Source organism: Phyllostomus discolor, chromosome 1 (genome assembly GCF_004126475.2).
Source record: "Phyllostomus discolor isolate MPI-MPIP mPhyDis1 chromosome 1, mPhyDis1.pri.v3, whole genome shotgun sequence".
NCBI lineage: Eukaryota > Metazoa > Chordata > Mammalia > Chiroptera > Phyllostomidae > Phyllostomus > Phyllostomus discolor.
The window spans coordinates 148,723,830-148,746,539 of NC_040903.2; the positions used below are offsets into that span (position 1 = coordinate 148,723,830).

The following is a 22,710-nucleotide window of genomic DNA, read 5'->3' on the forward strand; positions in this document are numbered from 1 at the left end:
GCAGGATGGCTCCCCTACCCAACATTTGTCAGCTGCCAAGACTGATGTACACAGACAATGCATGTGCATATGCATACAAAAGGTTTTTTACTGACATAATGAGACTTCTAGGAGTGCAGGGCAGGAAGGCATCTTGAGAGAGGAAGGGTAGGAGGCTGGGCTGGGATTTTCTGGTGTTTAGTGGGCTGGCTTAAGGATTCCCACTTGTGGGCAGTGGTTTGTGAGGTTAGAATTTCCTGCCAGGGTCAGAGGCTTTTTAATCAGATTGCCCGCCCAGATGTGGGGCACTGAGGGAGAGAGAGGGGTGAGGCTTAAAAGCTGTCAACAGTGAAACAGCAAAAATTGGACTTACACTTCTTATCACACTTTTCCCACCCTGTGTGTCACCATTGAAGGCCCACTGATAAAAGGTATTGTATTGACATTACAGGTGATGGCCCTTGTGGTGGCTGTTGACTTTGATTACAGCCAACATTTTCCTCTTGGCTTCACTGACTTTGAACCTTCCTCGACTATTTCTGAAAAGCACAGGACAGCGTAGTTACTGTGGACTGCATTGTTTATAGGCATCTGATGAGGAAACAAACCTACAGGACCTTCTGTGCCTAAGACCAGGCCGCAGACTTTTCTTTCGTAAGCTTGTTAAATGAGACTTCAAATTTGATTTTATTCTTTGATATTGAAGCAGTTTGTTTGTGACTTTGATTTTATGACCAGCACCACTTTCGCTAGTGGCAGAGAGGGTTGGAGAAAGTGTTCGCATTTGCTCACAGACAACTGTGTCTGTGTGCTCGTCTGTCAGCTCTCAGTATGTCTCCCCACATGTCACCGCTTACGTACCAGCTGTGATTTGGGGCATGTAGTGTGACTTACTTCTACTGGTTTTTCATTTATTCTTTAAATGAATTAACTTTTTTGTGTGTTTTTTTTAATGTTTGTTTAAATAAAATGAGTCTTAAAGCATGTGTCACAATCCCTTGGAGGGCTTGTTAAAACATCCTCCGAGTTTGTTACTCTGCCAGGGGTCAGACCGGCCTGAGAATTAGAATTTCTAAGATGTTCCAGGTCAGGTTGCTAGCCTAGGGCCTAAACTCTGATCAGCACTATTTTATAACAGTAACAGTCATGAAATAATGGATTTTATGTGCTAGCTTGATTTTTTTCCTAATGAACATTACAATAAACTTTCATGTGTTAAAATAAAGTCCAGCTGTCTGTTACCAAAACATACATGACCTCACTGCTGTGCGTGCAGAAGCTTTGAGAATGCTGAGTATTCTCCAAATACAATTCAGAGTAAGGATCCTTTCCCTTTAAGACTGAAAGTATGTGCTGGAAAATGTTTGTAAGAATGTAATAACTGTAATGACTGTAACAATGTAATAACTGTCCCATAATGCCCAACTCCCTCACCCCCAAATCTCTAGTCAAACATGGCAGCCAGAGTGAGCTTTTCCAAACACAAGAACAAATGTATCATGCCTCTGCTCAAGATTCTCTGACAGCTCCCCCTTTCACTCTCAGTAAAAGGCCAATGTCAAACAATTTATGGCCATGGGTACAGCCAACGAGAAGTGTAGACAGTGCAGATGAGCACCATGGTTCTCATTCATTTGGGAAACCAGCAATATTCTAATCTTCCTACTGTGTGCATAGTCCTGCAATGTGCAGTCCTAATTTCCCTACAGTGTGTGGAGTTATATGTGCGTGTAGTGGGGAAGTGTTTGTATTTAGGTGGAAGAGTTTAAATGAAAACCAAATTTAACTATCAACTGGCGACCGTGGGCCTGAAAGTCCCCACAGAGAAGATAGAAGAATTATAATCTCAGAATTGATGGGATCGGCCATTACAACTCACACTGTTCATGTTGATGCCAGGTTTATTAAACTTCCTTGTGTTTAAAAATATTCCACATCTCCTTTAAAGAATTATAGAAAAGATTTACCAAGTTTACAAGTGATTCTAGTGACTAGACAAAGCCAGCAACCTTTAAATCCCTAGGGATTTTGATTTTGGGTTACATGTAATGCTTACCCAACCACATGAACACCAGTAGCAAACAAACAAAATAAACAAATGAACTCTGCATAGTCAATAGCACAGGTTCTTGGAACTTGAATGACATCCTTGGCACTTATTAGCATGTGATTCGGGAAAAGTGGTTCAACCTGTGCACCTCAGTTTTTTCCATCTGTAAAATGGGCCTTGAGATGATGGGATCTACTTAGTGAGTGTGATGTGAGGATGGCCCGAATTAACCTGTGTAGAGTATTTAGGACAGTTCCTAAGAAATAGCCCTCATTGATACTTATCTCGTGTGTAATTTAGAAAAACTCATCAGTCAGTGAGAACTGCAGCCGTGGTCACTACATGCTCCCATGTTACTGAATTGGAAGGCAAAATTGAACTTGGCAGAAAAGCTGTTTTGTTGTAAAATGATCAAAAAGGAAGGTTTGTGCAGCAAAAGTGGTTGGTTCCTTCTAATTCAACTAAGTACTTGACTAGAAGAAACTTTATTTTTATGAAGAGAAGTTCTTATGTGTTTTCTCCCAAAATATTGAATCCTGCTAGTCAGGATCGTTTTTCCTTTTTCTGTCCTTAATATATTGTATTATTTTCCTAAAAGACATTCTTCACACTTCTTTTTTTGTGGGCTGATTATTTAAATTTATGTGTTAATTTCCATTGGGGGCTAATGTGGCTTCAAAGAGGCCTGCCCTTTTCAAGCCCCATCATTTAAAATCTTGATTCCTCCTTTTCACACATTTGTAGAGACCCAGAGCTACTGAATACCGCTGTCAGGCTCTCTTTTGACCAAACAAAAACATACACAAAAATAAATTCAAGGTGGATAAAAGACTTAAATATAAGTCATGACACCACAAAAGTCCTAGAGGAAAACATCGTCAGGAAAATCTCAGACATTCCACGCAGCAACATCTTTACTGGTATGTCCCCTAGAGCAAGGGGCATAAAGAAAAGAATAAACAAGTGGGACCTCATCAAATTAAAAAGCTTCTGCATGGCTAAAGAAAACAGCATTAAAATTAAAAGAGAACCAATTATATGGGAAAACATGTTTGCCAATGACACCTTGGACAAGGGTTTGATCTCCAAAATATATAAAGAACTCACACAACTCCATTCTAGGAAGACAAACAACCCAATTAAAAAATGGGCAAAAGACATGAACGAACATCCTTAGTTTTGAATTGAGACCTCTCTCACAATCTTCACCCCCAAGAGACAGGGAGGATTTGCCTTGGTCTACTCCGAGGCATTTGTAACCCCCCAAACATGTGCGGGAGCCACTAGAAGACACATTTGGAAACCACCAACCCAACTTTGCCTTATTATTTTGTAACCTTTATATTCTTCCAGCATGTTCTCGTGAACCCTCAAAGTGAGCATTTCTCAAGTGAGGGCATTAACTTCCTGCTTCTACGTGCTGCCCAGGCGTTCTGTTTCGCCATCCTCATTAGGAATGGGATTGTGTTTTCTCATCAGCTGTCACACTGGGACTGCTGGTAAAACTATTTGTTTAAGGACGAGATGAATCAGTATTTCCTGGGTGTTGGAGTTGCAGTGATCTCCTTTGTCACTCTGTAAATTAGTCATAGCTGTATCTGTCACACCCTTACAGGTACAATTTACACAAAGTGAACCATTTCAAAATTTATTCTGTGTAATTTCTATTTAGAATGTAGGTGTTATTCCCAAAGGACATCAGTTTTGTAAAAAGGTTGGTTTAGCTAATCCTTTGTCTACTTTGTAGAGCCTGAGAGTTGATTAAGGTTTAGCTATTGATCTAAGACTCAATATTTGTAGGACCCACATTTGCTAAATTGTCTTATTTTATTAATCTAGAGATTCTCTTGTACCTGTATAATATTCTTTATTTGATATATGACAAAAATAATATAAGCAGAGCAATCTTTTTCCTTATGTTGCAGTATTAGATATGCATAAAGAAAGTGGCATAAAACACAGAGGATAAAGAATAACTTTTCATTGGATGCCTGTGTGATGCTGCCCTGCTCAGTTATAACCCAACTCAATTTTTCTTGAGTACCACTGTTCTTGACTTTCGTTAACATTATTTGCTTTTCTTTTATAGTTTTCTTTTTCATTTATGTGTTCCTAGGATTAGAATGGTTAGATAGGGAGTATTAGTGTTTTCCACTTCATTAGAAAATGCCAAACATTTTCTGTTGTGATTATACCAACTTGCACTCCCACCACTCGTGTGTGAGTTTCCATCACTCCACATCTTCACCAACACTCGGTTTTGCTGGACTTTAAATGTTTCTAATTGCTATCAAGAATGACAACCTTTTTATCGCTTCTCAGCCTTTTGGCTAAGATCAAGTGAAGAATGACAACCTTTTAATTTATTTGCCTGTTATTTGTATGTCCTTGTTTTAGAGCACTTATTGACACTTTTGCTTATTTTTTATTTCCTATAATTTTGTAGGAATTATTGATATACATACATAGATCTTTGATTATTAGTTTCAAGCATATTCTCCCACTCTGTGGCTTGTCTGTTCTTTCTTTATAATGTATTTTTATGAAAGGAAATTCTTAATTTTAATATAGTGAAGTTTGATCAGTTTTTATATATAATGATTAATTTCAAACCAAACCATAGATTTCAAACCATAGACTTAACATTTTTTTCTTTTTGGTGTTCAGTTCTATAAACATTAGTTCTTTCCTACCCTGAAGTTTTAAAAAGATTATATTATATTATCTTATAAAACATCTTTTTTTATAATTTAGCTCTTAAATCAACTTAGAATAGATTATTATATGGTATAGAGCTAGAGTGCAGATTTATGCTTATCTACTTTTCCAATTTATCATTTTTGAAAACACTATTTTTACTATAAACAAATGTCTCCTATGCTACTTCTGCCACATATCAAGTGACCATAAATTCAGGTATATTTCTAGGCTTTCTAGTCTAGTCTTTTAGTCTATTTGTCACCCCATGTCAGTACCACACCACTCTAACTATGTGTGATAAAAATAATTGTTATTAGGTGGTCTTACCTTTTATTCATTTTTTCAAGAATTTCTTGGCTCATTGTTTTTCTGTATTTCTGTGCTTTGATATATATTGAGACTGAGATTAATTTCAAACCAAACAAAAACTACTGGAAATGTTGAATGGGATTGCCCTGAATCTATAGGTCAACTTGAGAAAATTAACATCTTTAGAGTATTGAGTCTTACTAAAACATGGCTTGCTCACTATCTGTCTACATTGTTCTTTGTAATATATTCCATTATAACATTTCTGGCTTCTCATGAAGTCTTACATATTTTTGTTAAGGTTCTTTCTAAGTACTTTGTACAGTTAGGAGTACTGTAAACATTATCTTAAATTTTCTTTTTTATACCTTTCCTGATATCAAGATTTTTGTATACTGATTTTATATCAAGCAACCTTCCTAAACTCATATTAATTCTAATATTTTATCTGTAAAATCGTGGATTTTTCTAAATAGACAATCATAATGAATAATAGCTTTATTTTCCCTTTATTATATGTGTGTGTGTGATACTTGCACAAACATGTTTCTTTCCTTTTGTTCTTGTCTGACATCTGCTGATACCCTTAGGAAAATGATGAATGTAAGTGGTAGGAACACATATTCTTATGTTATGCTGAATCTCCCAGGGACAACATTTCAAAGTGTAATGTTTGATGCAGGTTTTTAAAAATTAACATACTATAGACTTAACTTTTTTTTCTTTTTGGTGTCCAGTTCTATAATTTTTATCCCACATGTAGATTCATGTGGCCACCACCACAATCAGGATAGAAACATGGTCATATCACCCTAAAGGTCCCTGTTTGTGCCAACACTTGGTAGTCAAACCTCCCCTCATCTCTGACCTCCAGCCACTACTTCTCTGATCTGTTCTTCGACCCTATGGGGTTTTTTTTTTTCCAGAATGTCATATAAGTTGAATTAAATGATAGTTAGCCTTCTGGGACTGACTTCCTTCTCTCTGCATAATGCCTTTGAGATGCATTCATTTCTTATTATCGCTGAGTAGTATTCCATTCTATGACTATACCACAGTTTATTTATACATTTAATCATTGAATTATATATATATTTTTCTAGCTCTGCAACTTACTGAACTTTACACCAGTTCCTTCATTCTTAATGAGGAAAATCTACCTACACCGTAGTATCACTGCAGGAATGAAATGGGTTCATACATGTGAAGTGCTTAGATAATACTTGGTGCATAGTAAGTGCTCAGTAAATACAACCCATTATTATCATTCCCATTACCAGTAAGGACTCTGAGGTAGAAAAGAAGTTGACAAAGTCAAGGAATAGCAACGAAGCCAGTGTGCCTGGAGCTTGATGAGCAAGGGGAAGACAGGGAGAGGTGTGAAGGAGCCAGGTCACGAAGGGTCTCATGGGCTGTGGTAGGGAGTTTTGATTTCCCAGAGATGGGTCATGGCCTGGTTCATGCCTTCTGCAGATCTTTCAGGCTGGTGTGAGGAGAATGGGTTTTGGTGGTGGGAGAGTGAAAGCAGGTAACCTTTTCAGCTCAAGGGAATAGGTGGTGGTGGCTTGGACCATCGTGGTGGCTGTGAAATGGGGAGAAGTAGTTTGACTTAGGATATGGTTTGGTGGTAGAAACCTCAGAAATTGCTGATGGATTCATAGCTCAGTGGACCACACTCCCCGTGAGAGCAGTAGTATGACTAGTCATAATTATCAGCAGCAGCCCTTCTCCCTGGTCACGGCTTTATCAAAGATTTCCCTTGTCCACTTTTGAATTGAAACCTAGCCTTTCATGGCTGACTTCTGAAATTCACTTGAAGAAATAGCCTGTCTTTTCATACATTTTAAAATGACATCCAGCTGACATTTTTCTTATTCATACTCACAACCTAAACACATTTGTAGAAAGCTGGCTTATCCCACAAAAATGTTTTCTCACAGCATTTTGCTTTGTGCATCTCTGCAGATCTCTGCAGCCTGTGCAGTTCTCTGAGCCCACATCCCTAGCCATACTGCTGGAAATGAAGTTGTCATAGCTGCTTCATGCTCAGCCAGGGAGTGGTCGTTTCAGCAGTTGGCCGGAGTTCTGTGTACACTTGGGACTTATTGTTGGAATAAACATTATTAGACTCAGACTAAATTGGGCCAGAAATTTATTTTTGTCCTCCTTTCAACTTCAACTCACACTACATTCTCTCACCCAGATGACAAATGGCCTTGACTTTCTGAAGTGATCTAAAGGTTGAAATCAGCCCTGGTGCTTGCTTAGCTTTGCATTTAAATGGAGATTTATTTGGGGCTGGGGAGAATTAAAAATAAAATTCTCTGATTTCGTAAAGAAAGTTTTCTTTTATTTCTTACGTGTCTGTTCTTAACACATCTGCATTTGTTTTCTGTGGGGCCTTAACTTCCAACTCCTCCTTGAAGCGAAACCCTGGCCCCGTCTTTATCTGGAACACTCATCGTACTTTTATTTTTTAACCCTGTCCTATGTACCTAATTGGAGGCTTATTATAATTCCAGGTTTGCTAAATGGAAAGAGATTTCCCTTCTGTGTGGAGCCACTTGTCCTATCTTGTCTATGTTCAGCATCTCTCGTCAAGTCCATGTCAAAGTGTGGTGTTTATTTACTCAGCTTACTCGCACAAGCACCTCTGGAGTCTTGAAGATGCCCACTTTGAATTTTGTCTATAATTTTGTGCTTCTTTGTAATTGGCTTCTTTTGTGATCTTACAGAATACCAAGCTGCTATTTTACACTTGAAGAGAGAACACAAAGAAGAAATTGAAAACCTACAGGTACATCTCTTTGATTCTGTTGAACTGGTTGTGTGAGGCTGATTCTTGGTTTACTCATATGCTAAAGTAAATATTTCCCTTTCGAAGGCATATTTGCCTAGACAGCACCTGCAGCTCACACCTGCCAGAGAGCAAGTACCAAGTCCACCCTGGGGAGAAAAGCCTTTGGACTCTGTTTTTAATAGAATTCAGTTTCTATTTTTTAAAAGGTTTTATTTATTCATTTTTAGAGAGGGAAGGGAGGGAGAAAGAGAGAGAGAGAAACATCAATGTGTGGTTGCTGGGGGTCATGGCCTGCAACCCAGGCATGTACCCTTACTGGGAATTGAACCTGCGACACTTTGGTTCATAGCCTGTGCTCAATCCACTGAGCTATGCCAGCCAGGACTCAGTTTCTATTTTTAAAATATACCACAAGTGCATTAGAATGGGCAAATGATCTGATCTGGAAAATCAGAAATCTGGAAATCTGGAAAATGATGGTTTTATTTGTGAAGCAAGAAAGATGATAGAGCACTTAGACTTTTGCTGTTTATCAGAAGTATTTAAATCTATGTTCAGGGTAAAATTATTTGGTTTGGCTTACTCCCATTCATGCATTTGTATTTGTCTGTCTGTCAGCACAGGCTGCAATAAGATGCCAGGCAGGTTCAGGCGCCCAAGGAAGTGGCCCCAGGAGGAGGGAGAGTGGTGCGGAGCCCTCTGTTCTGTGTTCTCAGGGAGTGCCTGGAAATTGCTGACTTGATCCCCTTTGGTGAAGCCCAGAGAGCCTGAGGCGTCATTTCCTTTATCCCATCATCTACTTGTCCACCCCTTATTTCTGCCTGAAACAGGAAGCTTCAGAGTCTTAATTCCAAATAAGAAAATATTGAATGAGTCACTGATTCTCGTTGATTGATAGCTGGCTTGACCCCATCCTTCAGGAGAGGTATAAATTAAAAATAAAACTTGGTGCTTAGTTTTAACTGATTACTTGCTAATTTAATAAAATAGTGGATCAAATATTTGCCTTTTGAATAAGTGATAACGCACTTTTAAAATAACTGGGACCACGTGTTTGATTATACATGAAGCCATTGCAAATAGGAAAAGATCATTAAGTAAGTTGTATGGCGTATGAATTCAAGCCACCCCCACCCAGCAGGGGTTAAGTGGGGACTGAGGCTGTTTCACAAAGAAACAAAAAAGTGGAAAAGTACCTCTGTCTCCTGGGAAAAAGAGAGGTGGAGGCCCTTGTCTCCTTTGTTGCAGACTGCTCTACAGAGACCTCTCTTTCTTCATCTGTGTTCCGCCGTGCAAAAGATCCTCAGCTGTCTCAGTGGAGCTGAACCGGGGATTAATTTAAGAAGCAGATTGCTAACGAGGTTAGGTACAGAGCGGTTCCGTGAGCAGAAATTTTATGTAACAGCTTCGTTTGAAAGAGTTAACACTAGCTTTCCCAAAGCTGTAGATCAGCCCTGTTGAGGACTTTGAGCACTCAATAATATTCATAGTAACTGAAGGTACTTAACAACTTTGGAGTTCTTACTTTGTGCTGGGTATTGTTTTAGACAACTACATACATTGTTTTGTGTCATCTCATAACAGTCCTATTGATCTTCCACCCCAAACCTAGGAAACTAGTTTGAGATAGATGGAAAGGCTGGAGAAGGGAAAGAGAAGAGTAGATGGAAAGGAAAAAAGTATATTGGGATCATGATCTCTACTTAAAATAAAATCAGACCAAGGTATGAGTGACAATAGTAAAGGTTAAAAAATGGTTCTGGTTATATCTTCAGTGTTCTTTAAATTCTGAATTATCTCTTCCTCAAATGCTCTTTTCAGTAAACTATAAAAAATGTTTTTGCCCAGTATTTGATTAATACCTAATTGCTGACATCAATTGCCATGGCACTCCTGACATGAGGGCAGGGCAGGGTACCAATCTATACACACTTAGCTGTGGTTCAGAACTATGTCAGCAGCCACAGGCAGCCCTCAGCAGGAAACCGGCAACTCATTCTAGAGGGTTTTCTGGCAGTGGTGGGCTTATTTTCCTGTATCACTTCAACCTATAGGGGTGGAGTGGCCGGTCTCCACTTCAATGGGTACACTTGTTCTCTAGTTTGCCACTGTCCCCACCCTGGGCCATTTCACCTGCCTGGTTCCTTTATGCTTTAATTAACCCCTATTCTCTGGAAGGCGTAGAAAAGAAAGTAACTAGATTGGCAGCAGTACCACCCAGTCAGAACAGCAGCTGCACATAAAACAGACCATAACCTAGCCTGGCTGTTCTGTGGGCACTCACTGAATATCATCTCTACTTGCTTCACTTTACAAAGTAACAAAGTTGCAACTATTGCCACAGGACCAGTGCAAGATGATGGATAGGGAGACTACTGTTTCAGTGTTAGTTTCTTTGTATGTAATTTCCATTGGCAGCCTTCGACTGCCTCTTAGATGTTCTCTCTTACAGGTCGTGGACAGGTCAGATGTGTTTCAGGGCTTCTTCACCATGCCTTTCTAGCATTAGAAAGATTGCATGATTAAAGCATACAGGAAAAGTAATTAATTCTGTCACCACATATGAGAATTGATACGTATCATGTGTAGCTTTTTTGGAATGTTTTTGTAGAGTTTAAAATGTGACATGATTCAATAAACAGAGAGCCTAAGTTCAGAGAACCTTAAGTGTTCAGTTCCCTGACCCACAAACGGGATCCTTACCACCTGAAATAACTTGGTTGGAGGTTGATGTTTTTAGCCCAGAGTCTCAAGGCTTGTGAGTCGGGGAGTCTGGAGTGTTTAATGCCATGCTGGCCGTTTGTGGAGTGCTGTTCCCTAGAAAGGGCACGGGGCTTGGTCTCAGGACCAGCTTTTCAAAATGTGAAGGAACTTATGTGCAGATTCCCCTTTATAGTTCAAAACCAAAGATTTATCGATGACTTGACCCAGTTTCCAGCACCTTATGTTGGCATACCTTCTACACAAAGTCAAAGCACTTGGCTAAGTTTTCTATTTGAATCTCCAGTAGGAGTGTGTTGGCAGGTCAAACACTGTCTGTGGCTTCCCTATTACATGTCATTTATAGTATAACCACAGCAAAATTCTTTAGTTTTGTCCAAGGATGCCTTTTATTTAACAAACTATGCCTTGAGGGTTTATGATCACTTCATGATACTTAGCATCATCTGGTCGATTTTTCACTTTTTCATGATTCTATGTTACTGACTTTATTTTTGAAAAGTTAATGCCTTACTTTTACAGGTTTTCACTTATTTGAGAAATTTTGCCTGTGGTAGGCATTACTGTGAGTTCATGACCACTGGGTAGAAACATAGTTCAGACTTGCCCTTCTAAAGCATGCAATGAAACCAATTCTCCCAAGTACAAAGAGTTGTTTCTGTGAGCTTGCTTAGGAGCAAGATTTGAAAATTACCATCACAGCCATTGTGCATGATGTGTGACTGTAAAGCTGATCTTATTGTAGTCAGAGAATTGGATGTGATATTATTTTAAGGACAATGAGAATGTGAAAGACCTCGGGTTTTTGAGTCAGGATGCAGTTCAACTCCTCGTACTGTGATGTTAAGAAGTGAATCAGCTTCTCTGGGACTTGGCTCTCTCAGGTGGACATCTGTGCAACAGTACTCGTGCTGCTGCTGGTCTGTCCCTTAGGGTTGGTGGTGCTAGTTACTACCACATGGCTCCATAGTGTTCTTTCTCATTCCTTTTTCTCTGCACCAGTCTCCATGTGATTGAGCAACTTGGGTTTAGAGTGATCCTTGGGCTCTTTTGGTTGAGGACTTCCGTGAGACACTTGACTTATTCTTTTAGGGTGATTTTCCCATAATCTTTCAGCTGCTCTTCTGCTTCTGCACTCTCCATCAGAGGAGTCTAAACCAGGTTTCCCAAGGCTCATTCCCCTGAACAGTGAACCTCTGAAATGCTTCTTGACAAAAAGACTTCATGGTAAAGAAGTTTGAGAAATATCTGGTTCCCCTGTTAGGGCTTTACCATATACAGAGAAGAACTACAAGAGAGAAAACTATATAATTTGCTTCCCACATTAATTTTCCCCCAAGTAACTCATTTTTTTGAAATATTGCTCTATGTTGACCCGTATGATCTTACCATCTCAGTGTACATTCTACTTCCTGAGTTTAAATTAAATTCTTGATTGGTGTCCGCTGAGGTCTTGCTTAGTAATCTGCTGACGTAGGCATCCTGCCGGGAGCATGGATGTTTGTCTCTGCAGCTTTTAAAGTACCTGCCAAAGTGTTTGGCAAATAGATGATGCAAAAATATACAGGCCGTTATATAACAACCTATGATTGAAAAATAATAGTACCTAACTTTTAATCCAATCTATACTGTGTGCCAACCTGTTCCAATCATTTAGCACTAGTATTTTTTTCTTTTTGCTTAAACAACAAATATCTATTTTTCATAATTTTGGATTGAAGGTTGGACTTCTGAGGTTAGGGTGCCTGCAAGGTCAGGTTCTTGGTGAGAGCCTTCTTCTGGGTTGGCAGAAGCTGTATCCTCACACAGTAGGGAGAATCAGATGAAAGAGGAAGGAAGAGAGAAGGAGAAGGAAGAGGGAAGAAGGAGGAAGTAAGGAAGGAGAGAGGGAGAAGGAGAGAGAGAGAGAGAGAGAGGGCATCAGTATTACAAAGAGTAAATGTAGAAATATAAGCAAAGTCGTATATTCATCTCCATTTTAAAGATGACAAAACGTGAGGCTCTCAGAGATCAACTTGACTTGTCAGAAGTCCTAGACTGGTAAGAGGAGAACCTGAGTGTGAACCCACCCAGATCTGTCTGACTTTGAAGCCTACCCTCCTTCCAATAATCAATGTAGTATTTTTTTTAAAGTTTCCTTCTGCCTCTACAGTCTTTTTTTGTTTTAAGATTTTATTTAATTATTTTTAGAGAGGGAAGGGAGAGAGATAGAGAGAGAGAGAGAAACATCAATGTGCGGTTGCTGGGGGTCATGGCCTGCAACCCAGGCATGTACCCTGGCTGGGAATCGAACCTGCGACACTTTGGTTCCCAGCCCGCGCTCCATCCACTGAGCTACGCCAGCCAGGGCTCCAATAATCAATGTAGTATTAATGAAAAGAATTAGATTTAGAGTTAGAAGTTGTAAATCCTTAGGTCTTGGGTTTGGCGTGATAAACGTGAACTTCAAGCAATGCTTTTTGGGCTTAGTTTCCTAATTTCTCTCTTATTTTTATTATTGTTTATGCTGTTACAGTTGTCCCAATTTTCCCCCATTGCCCCTACTCCGTCCAGCCCATCCCCCACCTCCTCAGTCAATCTCTACACCATTGTCCATGTCCATGGGTCCTCCATATATGTTCTTTGACTAATCCCTTCACCCTCTTTCAAACAGCCCCCACTCCCTCCTCCCCTTGCATAGCTGTCAGTCTGTTCCACAATTCTATGCCTCTGGTTCCATTTTGATCATTAGTTTATTTTGTTCATTAGATTCTTCTTATAAGTGAGATCATATGGTATTTGTCTTTCACTGCCTGGCTTATTTCACTTAACGTAACAGTCTCCAGTTCCATCCATGCTATCGCAAAAAGTAGGAATGCCTTCTGTTTTCCTGCTGTGTAGTATTCCATTGTATAAATATACTACAGTTTTTTACTCAACTCATCTACTGATGGGCACTTAGGCTGTTTCCAACTCTTGGCTATTGTAAATAGCACTGCTATGAACACAGGGCTGCATAGATTCTTTTGAATTGCTGTTTCAGGATTCCTAGGGTATATAATCCCAGCAGTGGAATTGCTGGGTCAAAAGGCAGTTCCAGTTTTAATTTTTTGACTAAATTCCATACTGTTTTCCACAGTGGCTGCAACAGTCTGCACCAGGGTTCCCTTTTCTCTGCATCCTTGCCAGCACTCATTGTTTGTTGATTGATTAATGATGGCTAGTGATGTTGAACATTTTTTCATATATCTGTGGGCCATCTGTATGTCCTCCTTGGAGAAGTGTCTATTCAGGTCCTTTGCCCATTTTTTAATTGGGTTGTTTGTCTTCCTGGTGTTGAGTTGAATGAGTTCTTGGAGATTAAACTCTTGTCCTGTGTATCATTGGCAAATATGTTTTCCTATACAGTAGGTTCCCTTTTCATTTGATGATGGTTTCTTTAGCCATGCAGAAGCTTTTAAATTTGCTGTAGTCCCATGTGTTTATTTTTCCTTTATTCTCCTTGCCCTAGGAGATATATCAGAAAAATATTGCTATGTGAGATATCTGAAATTTTACCACCTATATTTTCTGCTAGGATTTTTTTATGGTATCACAACTTATGTTTAAGTCTTTTATCCATTTTGAGTTTATTCTGGTGTATGGTGTGAGTTAGTATGGTGTATGGGGTAGTCTAGTTTCATTGTTTTGCATGTAACAGTCCAGTTCTCCCAATACCATTTGTTGAAGAGACTATCTTTGCTCCGTTGTGTGCTTGCAGTCTCCTAATTTCTAAAATGAGGGATCAGGCCACATAATCTCTACTAGCACCTTTGAATTTTATGACTGGCCCCAGTATCCAAAAAAATGCTATTATCTACCACATTATTATACTTTCAGCTTTAGGGTTGTTTGACTAAGAATCTCTAAGTGTCTGTTATTTACACACCCTATACTTTTTCTTATAGTTTCTTCTAGAGGCTCGTCTTTCTAACCAGGGTTTTTTTGTTTGCTTTTGTTTTTTCCCTCATTTCTGCTCACAGTTCTGTGGAACAGTGTGTTCTGATGTTCAGTAATAGTGTGAAGGGAGCACTCTAGCCTCCCAGTACCTTTCCTGACGCCTGACTCAGTGAGGGGTAAATGGAGCATCGATAGGAGGCCCAGTTCTTCTTTCTGACAGGAGGGAAGCTCAAGCCTAGGGTGGGTAGGACTTATTTCTCTCTCTGCTCCCTCCATTTTGAAAGTTGGGGGAAAATAAACTGCGTACCCCTCATCTGCCTTTTGAGCAGTTTGGGCTACCTTAAGAATACTGTTTTTGACCCATACTTTAAGTTTGCAAGTCGGTGCCATGGAAATGACAGATTGTTTTTATCTGCTTTTAACTAATGCTCTTTGGGTTGTGGGACTGAAGACAAAGAACCAGCCAACAGTGACCTCTCCTTCAGAGGAACCTTTTTCCTTCTGCCCCATTCATCACATGCGTAGCCCTGCACTGAGGGGGAGTTTGCTGCGTGATGGCCTCTGGCAGGCCCCTGCTCCTTGTGCAATGCAGTCCTGTTTCTAACATGGCCACTCCCTCTGTGAGATGATCCAGTGAGGGATGCCAGACTGGAAATCGACTTACCCTTACCTTGTTGTCCCCAAGAGAAGAGATGCTATGTTGGCCTCCATTAGGAGAAACATAGGTGTCCTTACTTTCTATCTCCAGCCCACTCCACTGGCCCACTCCTAATAGTTACACGTGGCTATTGTTGAAACAAAACTGAATACAAACTACACTTGAGCTGATACAGCTCAATTTATAAAGACACATAAATCCTGAGTCTTTCCATTTGTTGTGTTCTTTGTTATCAACACAATACATTTAAATCTGTTAATTTCTGAAGATTACTGTGAGGGAGAGGGAACACCATGTAGACCAATAAATAAAACTTTCATGAAGATGAAATATGATTTCATTAAACCCTTGTGGTATTCCCCTAAGTTCTGATTTTAGTGTTATTCATTGCTGAGATGCCAAAAAGAAGAGAAAATTTGAAATGTTGAGAAATGTTTTAATTCATTGTTTCATTGTGGATTTATAGTACAACATTATGAGTTTTGTAGAATTGCTGGTTTACTGATGTTGAGATGCCTTTTAGGCCACTGTCTACCAAGCAGCCAGCAGACATATTTGGAGTTGAATGTTGATGAAAAACACAAAGCAATTAATTCCCCAGCTGACTTAGCAGCCCCAGAGCCCTTTGTCTCAGCCTGCAGGGTTCTGCCTTGCTCCATGTAATTCAGGTATCTTGTCATGCTGTGCTTGCTAATGGAAGGAAGCTGGTTGCAGAACAAAGACTATGTGCATTACTCATTTATATCATGGGAGCCGATGCATGTTTTGTGCATCTTCCTCATGTGCCATCAGCTCCATCATGTCTACTGAGTCTGAAACTCAAAACATGAGTCACTTGAGTGAGCCAAGATAGTTTCTCTTTTTTCAGTAGTTTTTGACTTTAGATGATAGGCTGATATTAGAACAGGTGAGTTTTTGAATGGTTTCCTTTGCTTTCTTGACTTTTCATAAGATAGGAGGAAGTGAGGTATGTTAGAGCCTGTGGGGCGTGCTTCCTTCTCTCCAGACTTGTTCTGCCTCCTTCAAGAATTCTGTGAGTTCTGTGTAATCCTGGACCACTGGGTAAATAATATATTCTTCAGCTGTAAAGTGAGATTGCAGGACTAGGTGGTCTAAGTTTCCTTTCAATCTGAAGCTCTGTTACTTCTGGCCTGGGTAGAGTGGTTCCATGTGTCTGGCTCAGCTCAGTCCAAAAGACTTTGAGGTCCTCTTGTCCACATTACCTGCAGCAGTACTAGCTAGGCAACTAGCTAAAATGGAATGAATGATTGCTGAATGTTCTGAGTGGATATTGTTAGAAAGAAACTCCTCCATGATTCATGGTATTTTGGTAGAAGGATATTTTTAAGAGTATTAGGAGAGTCATGGAGTTCTTAAATTTGTGACTCCATCAAACACAACCCCAGAAAGTGTGTTAGATCAGCACAGTGTCATTTTAAAAGCCATCTTTAATTAATGTTAAATTAGCATGTATGTATGTTGTAACTTGCCACACGTCCCCACATTTCCTGTTGTCTTAGATCCAGGCCCCTTCGCTTGTTTATGCGGAGTGCCTGGCCCCATGGGCACCTGAGTTGGTGACTCCCGTGTGGAACATGGGAAGGCTGAGTCAGAATGTCCTCTCCCATGTTTTCCCTGGTATCATGCATACCAGGCAAAAGTCTCTTGAGCTTTTGGACCTCTGTGGACTTTTGCCTTTCTTTTCCTTTCTTGTTTACCTTTTTTTCTACTGCCCTTCCTTAAAAGGGCTGCTGATGCGATAGGGAGGGCTGCATTGCAAGAGGGGCAAGTGAAAAATAAGCTTTTAATGCAAAACATTGGGTATGGTCTGTGTTACGGGGAATTTTTAGGAAGGGATAGGAAGAACATTTTTTGATTTTTAGGGTTTAAATGCTGAGTGCCCTTTGTGACCTGACTTAATTACAGGTGGTTGTAAACACAGTTATACAGGGAGCAGGGAGGACGCACACTGCCAGGCACCGTTGCTGGGCACTTCAGAGACATAATTTCTAATCAGCTGAGACTCGGAGAAGGGAAGTGCTATCCTGAGCTTTCACAGCTGGTTAGTGTGACTTTACTCACCAGGTCTGTCTGGGTTTTAAATCTGCTCCGTTTCCACTGTCACCTTTCAACTGACATGATTCACTTTCTTTAGTACATTCGTTTTCTAACTTTTCATTTACCCTCTGCCCCTTATCCCATGGCAAAGACCTCTGCATCCCCAGTTCTTATCCCGTGTTAGCTCCTTAAGTGATGAAAACATTGGGGATATTCGTGTGGTGTTGGGAAAAAGAAAAATAGCAACAGCATCCTCTTCTATCACTGGTTTCAGAAATGACAAGCTCTTCTTCCCTTATCCCTACCTAAAGGAGCAGGGAGAAGATTGCTGTCTTCAACTTCATTTCTTAGAACTGGTCCTGAGCCCAGTCTGAGGAAGAGCCTCTAGTATTTGTCACCATAATTTTGATATTTGTCTATATTCATCTTAGAGATTTCAAACCTGAGTCTCAGAGGCATAAATTTCTGAGACCATAAATTAAGTAAGAAAATGGGCAAAACTTCCATCTACCTTGCCAGCTCCTTATTTCATTGACTACTTCAATTTAGACATGGAGGTTCCTCAGGTGTCCTTAAATTTTATTTTCCCCAACAGAGCTCCTAGTGTTACTGATTCCTTAAGCACATGGGGTGATATGGTTATTCCCCATGCTATCCCCTATTTGTAGGACCTGTCTATGCATGATAAATGGCACCTAATTTCCTTCTAATAAGTCCAATCTCATATGGGCTTTGGAATCCATAGTGTGAATTTATTGTGTCTTGTGTATGCGCACATGCATGCATGTGTATGCTTTGACCATTGTACTGTGACTAATTCTAGCTTGCTCTGTATCCTAGAGGAGGAATAACAATAATAATAGCTGGTATTTATTGCTCACTTACTATGTACTAATCTTTACATATGAGGACTAAATGAATTATTACACCAACCCTATCAGGCGGCACTCTTAACTTCTATACTGAACTAGCTCTGGAAGTTCTCATATACGAAGGTCCTTGCCTAGAGAGTATTCATGACATGACCTTGTTTTGGGACTGACCCTTGTTTTTGATCCATCCCTGGGTAGAATATCAGTCCTTAAAAGTAATGACTTTAGGAGGAGAATATTTTGAACAATGAACCTACATATTGAAGCCAACTAACCATTCATTGAAAGAAACGCAGCATCACTCTAGGCAGGTCAGGTGAGTAGAAGCACAGGTGGGAAGTCTTCCTTGAGTTTGAATTCTGTCTCCACTACCCACTGGATGTATGGTGTTGAGCAAATTATTTAAATCTTTCTGAGCTTCAGTTTCTCATCTGAAGAGTGGTCATGATAATATCACAACTTGCTTTACAGGACACTAATCGCAAGTGTTGTGGCAGGGGTGTGGGACTGGAGGTTCAGTGACAGGTGGCAGATGACTGGTAAACGGAACTGCTGTGTGTGTTTGGAGGAGCAGCAGGCTTAGTTTACTTTAAGCCACTGGCTGTTGAGTACTTTATGGTGGTGAAGTTCTTCCAACATAAACCATGTACCTACATAAATGAAAAACATTCTGTGGTTAACATTGTATTTAATGTTTCAAAGAGCATTGTTTTTAATGCTTTTGTTATAAAATGTGGTGTTCTCCTTTCCATTACTGCCTGCTAATGGAAATATTACTGCTGCATGATTTTATGAAGGAAACATCCAAACATGTAAGAACACCCCAGAAGTTATAGCACAGATTTCAAAGCCCCAAGTAAGGTGTTGCTTCAAAATTGTTTTGCTATGAAGATTAACTTACTAAAGTATAATTTTATATCTTTAGTCTGCTCTTTATTGTTCATCTTTTGTGCAATCAAATGTGAACTGAGTGCCTGTCAAATATAAGAGATATGCTAGGGAATGAAACATCATTTAACAATGATGATAATATCAGCTAATGTGCACTGACTATCACTACATGCCAGATACTACACTTGCACATGCCCTGCATTCTGGACTTAGAGGGTTTGTCATTCAGTTAGGGAAATAGAATAAAGGCTAAATAACAACTGACACTGAGGCAGCTTAAACTAGGTTTTTAAACAGTAGGTAATATTAGACCATATGCTAATGACTGTTAGCATCTGGAACTTACCTACTTTTCATGTGTTTTGCAAATTCCAGATCTTACCCCTCAACTAAGATTTGCACGTGTCAGATGTTGTGATTGCCGTAATGAGTGGCACTTTCTTTTACTGTCTCTGGAAGCTGCTATACGTGTCTCTGTAGTACAGTTGTGTTTATTTTGTTTGATACTTTGTATGGCACGACCCTTATCTGTTGCAAATATATAGAACACATGTAATTTAAAGTATTGATTGTGATAGGTATATTGCATGTGGTTGTGGGTTTGTGTGATAGGTAACCTGGGTATTTTATAATTATTTTAGAAGACATTCCCCAATCTCACCACTGGAGGTCAGCTTGACCCTTTTTCTCTTAATAAAACTCCAAGTAGATATTCTTTGGATGGTTGAAACAGCATTCCAGTTCAGAGCTTTGCTTTAAACACGTGAAAAATAAAACTGCTCTTACCTCATTTCACAGAACAGCATTCATAGCTGTGGTTATATAAATCCATACTTACTGGCATAATGCTTGATGTACTTTCAGAAGCAATACATGATGTATTTATGGATATATACACATACTTTCTCTATGATAAAAGGGAAGGAGTCATCCGAAAACAATGCTTTATGAAATTGGTCATTTGTATCTTATCTAAGAATGAAATCATCAGACAGAAATTAGAGGTCTGTGTCACGCAGCGATTCACTGTATATTAAGTACTGGGTGATAGGCACTGTACCAGATGTGGAGGGAACAGAACAAACATGGTCCCTACTTCCTGGAGCTTGTAGTCCAATTAGAGAGCCAGATACCGACAAAATAATCATTCAGTAAATATAATTAGGTGAGTGCCATGGAGAAATATGTAGTATGAGATGCTATGGTAGGGTATAATTTAGATGGAAGGTCGGGAAGGATAATGTTAGAATGTGACATTTGAGCTGAGATCTGAGAGGTGAACAGGAGCCTGGCTGGTCTGAGGACTGAGGAAGGCTCGTGTGCCTGGAGTGCAGTGAGTGACAAAGAGGAGGAAGGTTGGGCGTGAAGCTCCGGAGTGGTATATTTCAAACTTGTTAAGCTGCATCCCAGAATAAAAAAAATACATTTTATTTGAAACTCAGAGTATGTGTGTGTCTGTGTATGAGAAATAATAATTTTATGAAACAGAATTTGTTTACTCTGATTTCCTCTGATATGTTCAACTCTTAAAAAAAAAGGCTGGTGAAAAAGCACAAGTTGATTTGCTAGTGCACGCATGGCTCATGGGCTGCAGTTTGCAAAAAAAAAAAAATGAAGTGGAGGAGGATAAGGGGATGCATTTTGGAAGGCGGTGTTGGTCTTTTTAAGGGTTCCCAATTTTATTTCTTGGAACAATGAGAATCTGCTGACTAATTCTGAACAGAGGGCTGTGTGGCATGAACAGATTTCCATTTTCAAAAGACACCCCCCATCCTACAACCTCTATCTGTTGCAAATACACAGATATAATAACAATTTAAAATATTAATTGAGACAACAGATGAATGCTTTTTCCAAGTTTTTATGGAGTTTATAAGTTGAACCATATAAAATTGCTGATATTTGACCTATTTTAAACTCATACAAGAGCAATTTCATGTGGCTTAATCTTATATAGTCACACCTAAAGGCAAGGAGGTGCATGTGTGCTGGAAGGGTGTTTCTCCAGATGGACTCTCTCTGAAACGTTCCCTGGGTCCGCAAGCATGGCCTGAGAGACCACCACTGAAAACATCATGACGCATTGCCCATAGGATAGTGACACTGGCGTATGTAATGGAAACTCTTTTCAATTTAGAACTGTTGAGACTTCTCATGACACTTGTGCCCCCATGCCATTCACAAAATAACCTTGGTGAGCAATTCTCTAGCCTTCAGGTCATCTATGAAAACTGAAATTGCTAAAAAGTAATTATCCAATTTAAATTAGTATATCCTGGTCTAGTGAACAGACAAAATATATCATTGATCTCTCTGAGCCCAAACTGCTGTTTTACTGCATAAAAAATAAATATCTGTGACCCACTACTGATCAGTTTGGTCTCTGTAACTTACACAGGTCTTTGGAAAATGATTTGGATTTTTGTTCCCTCACAGGCCTTTAATAGTAAAACTTTCACTTCTAGAATTAGAAGTGATAGGACTATTGTATTGTACAGATAGATACCTACCCAGCAAAATGAAAAGGAAGATTCAGAAAAGGAAGATTAGAAAAGGAAGATTAGAAAAGGAAGTTAGTTAAATACCAAAGTTACATTTATTTCATGTGTTTTTGTTAAACAAATGTCTCATTGAATATTAGCTTTACTTCTCTCACAGATACTAGTTCTTTTTTTAGGTGAATTAAATTTGAAAACTAAGATATTATTAAACAACCTGGGAGGTTGTTTTTATTATTTGAAGTTTATTTTCAATTAGTCCTGCTAGAAATTTATGAATGTTATCTCTGATCTTATTTTTTGTACTTCAAACTTATAGTTCCCAACCACATGGTCTTCTAACCCTCTTATGCAGTGAATCCATAATTATTTTTGCACATAAAAGGGTTTTTCTTTTTGATATTTTATTTCAGCACATAAAATAACATTGACTCTAGTGTTGATGACTACAATACAATATCATTATTTTTGTGTGAAATTCCTACATTGTAGAGTAGTTGCTCCATCTTGAAGCTTGATTTCCAAAAACAAATGGAAACGCCTTTGCTTTTTGCTATAAAACAATGGTGGATGGGCCCAAGAATGAGGAGGGGAGAAAACAAGATTGCATTACAAATCTGGCACATCAGCCACACTAGTAAAATCAAGTCCAATGTTGTTTTATGACTCGGAATTTATGTGAGTGCCCAGGATCAAAGGGCTTGAATCCCACTGGACTACAAGGTCCATAGTTCATGGCAAAAACTCATCAAAAAGAACATTTTAGTCGTTTAAGCTTTTCATTTTAATCAGCCACAGCAATAAAAGAGCCTTTAGGTGTCCAAAAACATTTTGCAAGATCAAGAGGTGGTTCTCTCGCTTATAGAAGTGGCTTTCTTATTGGATCCATATAATGCCTGTGGCCTCAGAGTGTCAAAGGGCCTCTGCCTCCACATTGTTTGCCCTTGTGGGATGGTTTCTTTTGGTTCTTCTGACTATGTATTATGTGATAATAAATTATGGTGTCTGATGGAAGGACCATAAAATTTTCACACAATCTATCAAGCTCTTTCAGCCATTTAAAATTGGGTCTCTGACAGCGAGCCAGTACTTTGTAATGTTGAGACAGAAACAGAGTCTACCGCCAGCCCCTTGAGAGAGCTCTGCATATGAGAAAGAAACTCGAGGCTCCAGCATCAGCCCCAGTCTTGAGACACTGCCCTGACACTTTGTATGACTGTGGTTTTGACACTGTAACATGGGGTCCCACCTTCACC

The 22,710-nt window shown here is 39.4% G+C and overlaps 1 protein-coding gene across 1 annotated transcript in view; it reads left to right on the forward strand.

Annotated features, from left to right (window-relative positions):
• FMN1 (formin 1) overlaps nucleotides 1-22,710 on the forward strand; it is a 236,738-nt gene that overhangs the window by 37,201 nt on the left and 176,827 nt on the right. Inside the window, exon 3 of the mRNA XM_036017210.1 lies at nucleotides 7,774-7,835. Within this exon, the coding sequence (XP_035873103.1) occupies nucleotides 7,774-7,835 (62 nt within the window). The remainder of the gene's footprint in view (nucleotides 1-7,773; nucleotides 7,836-22,710) is intronic.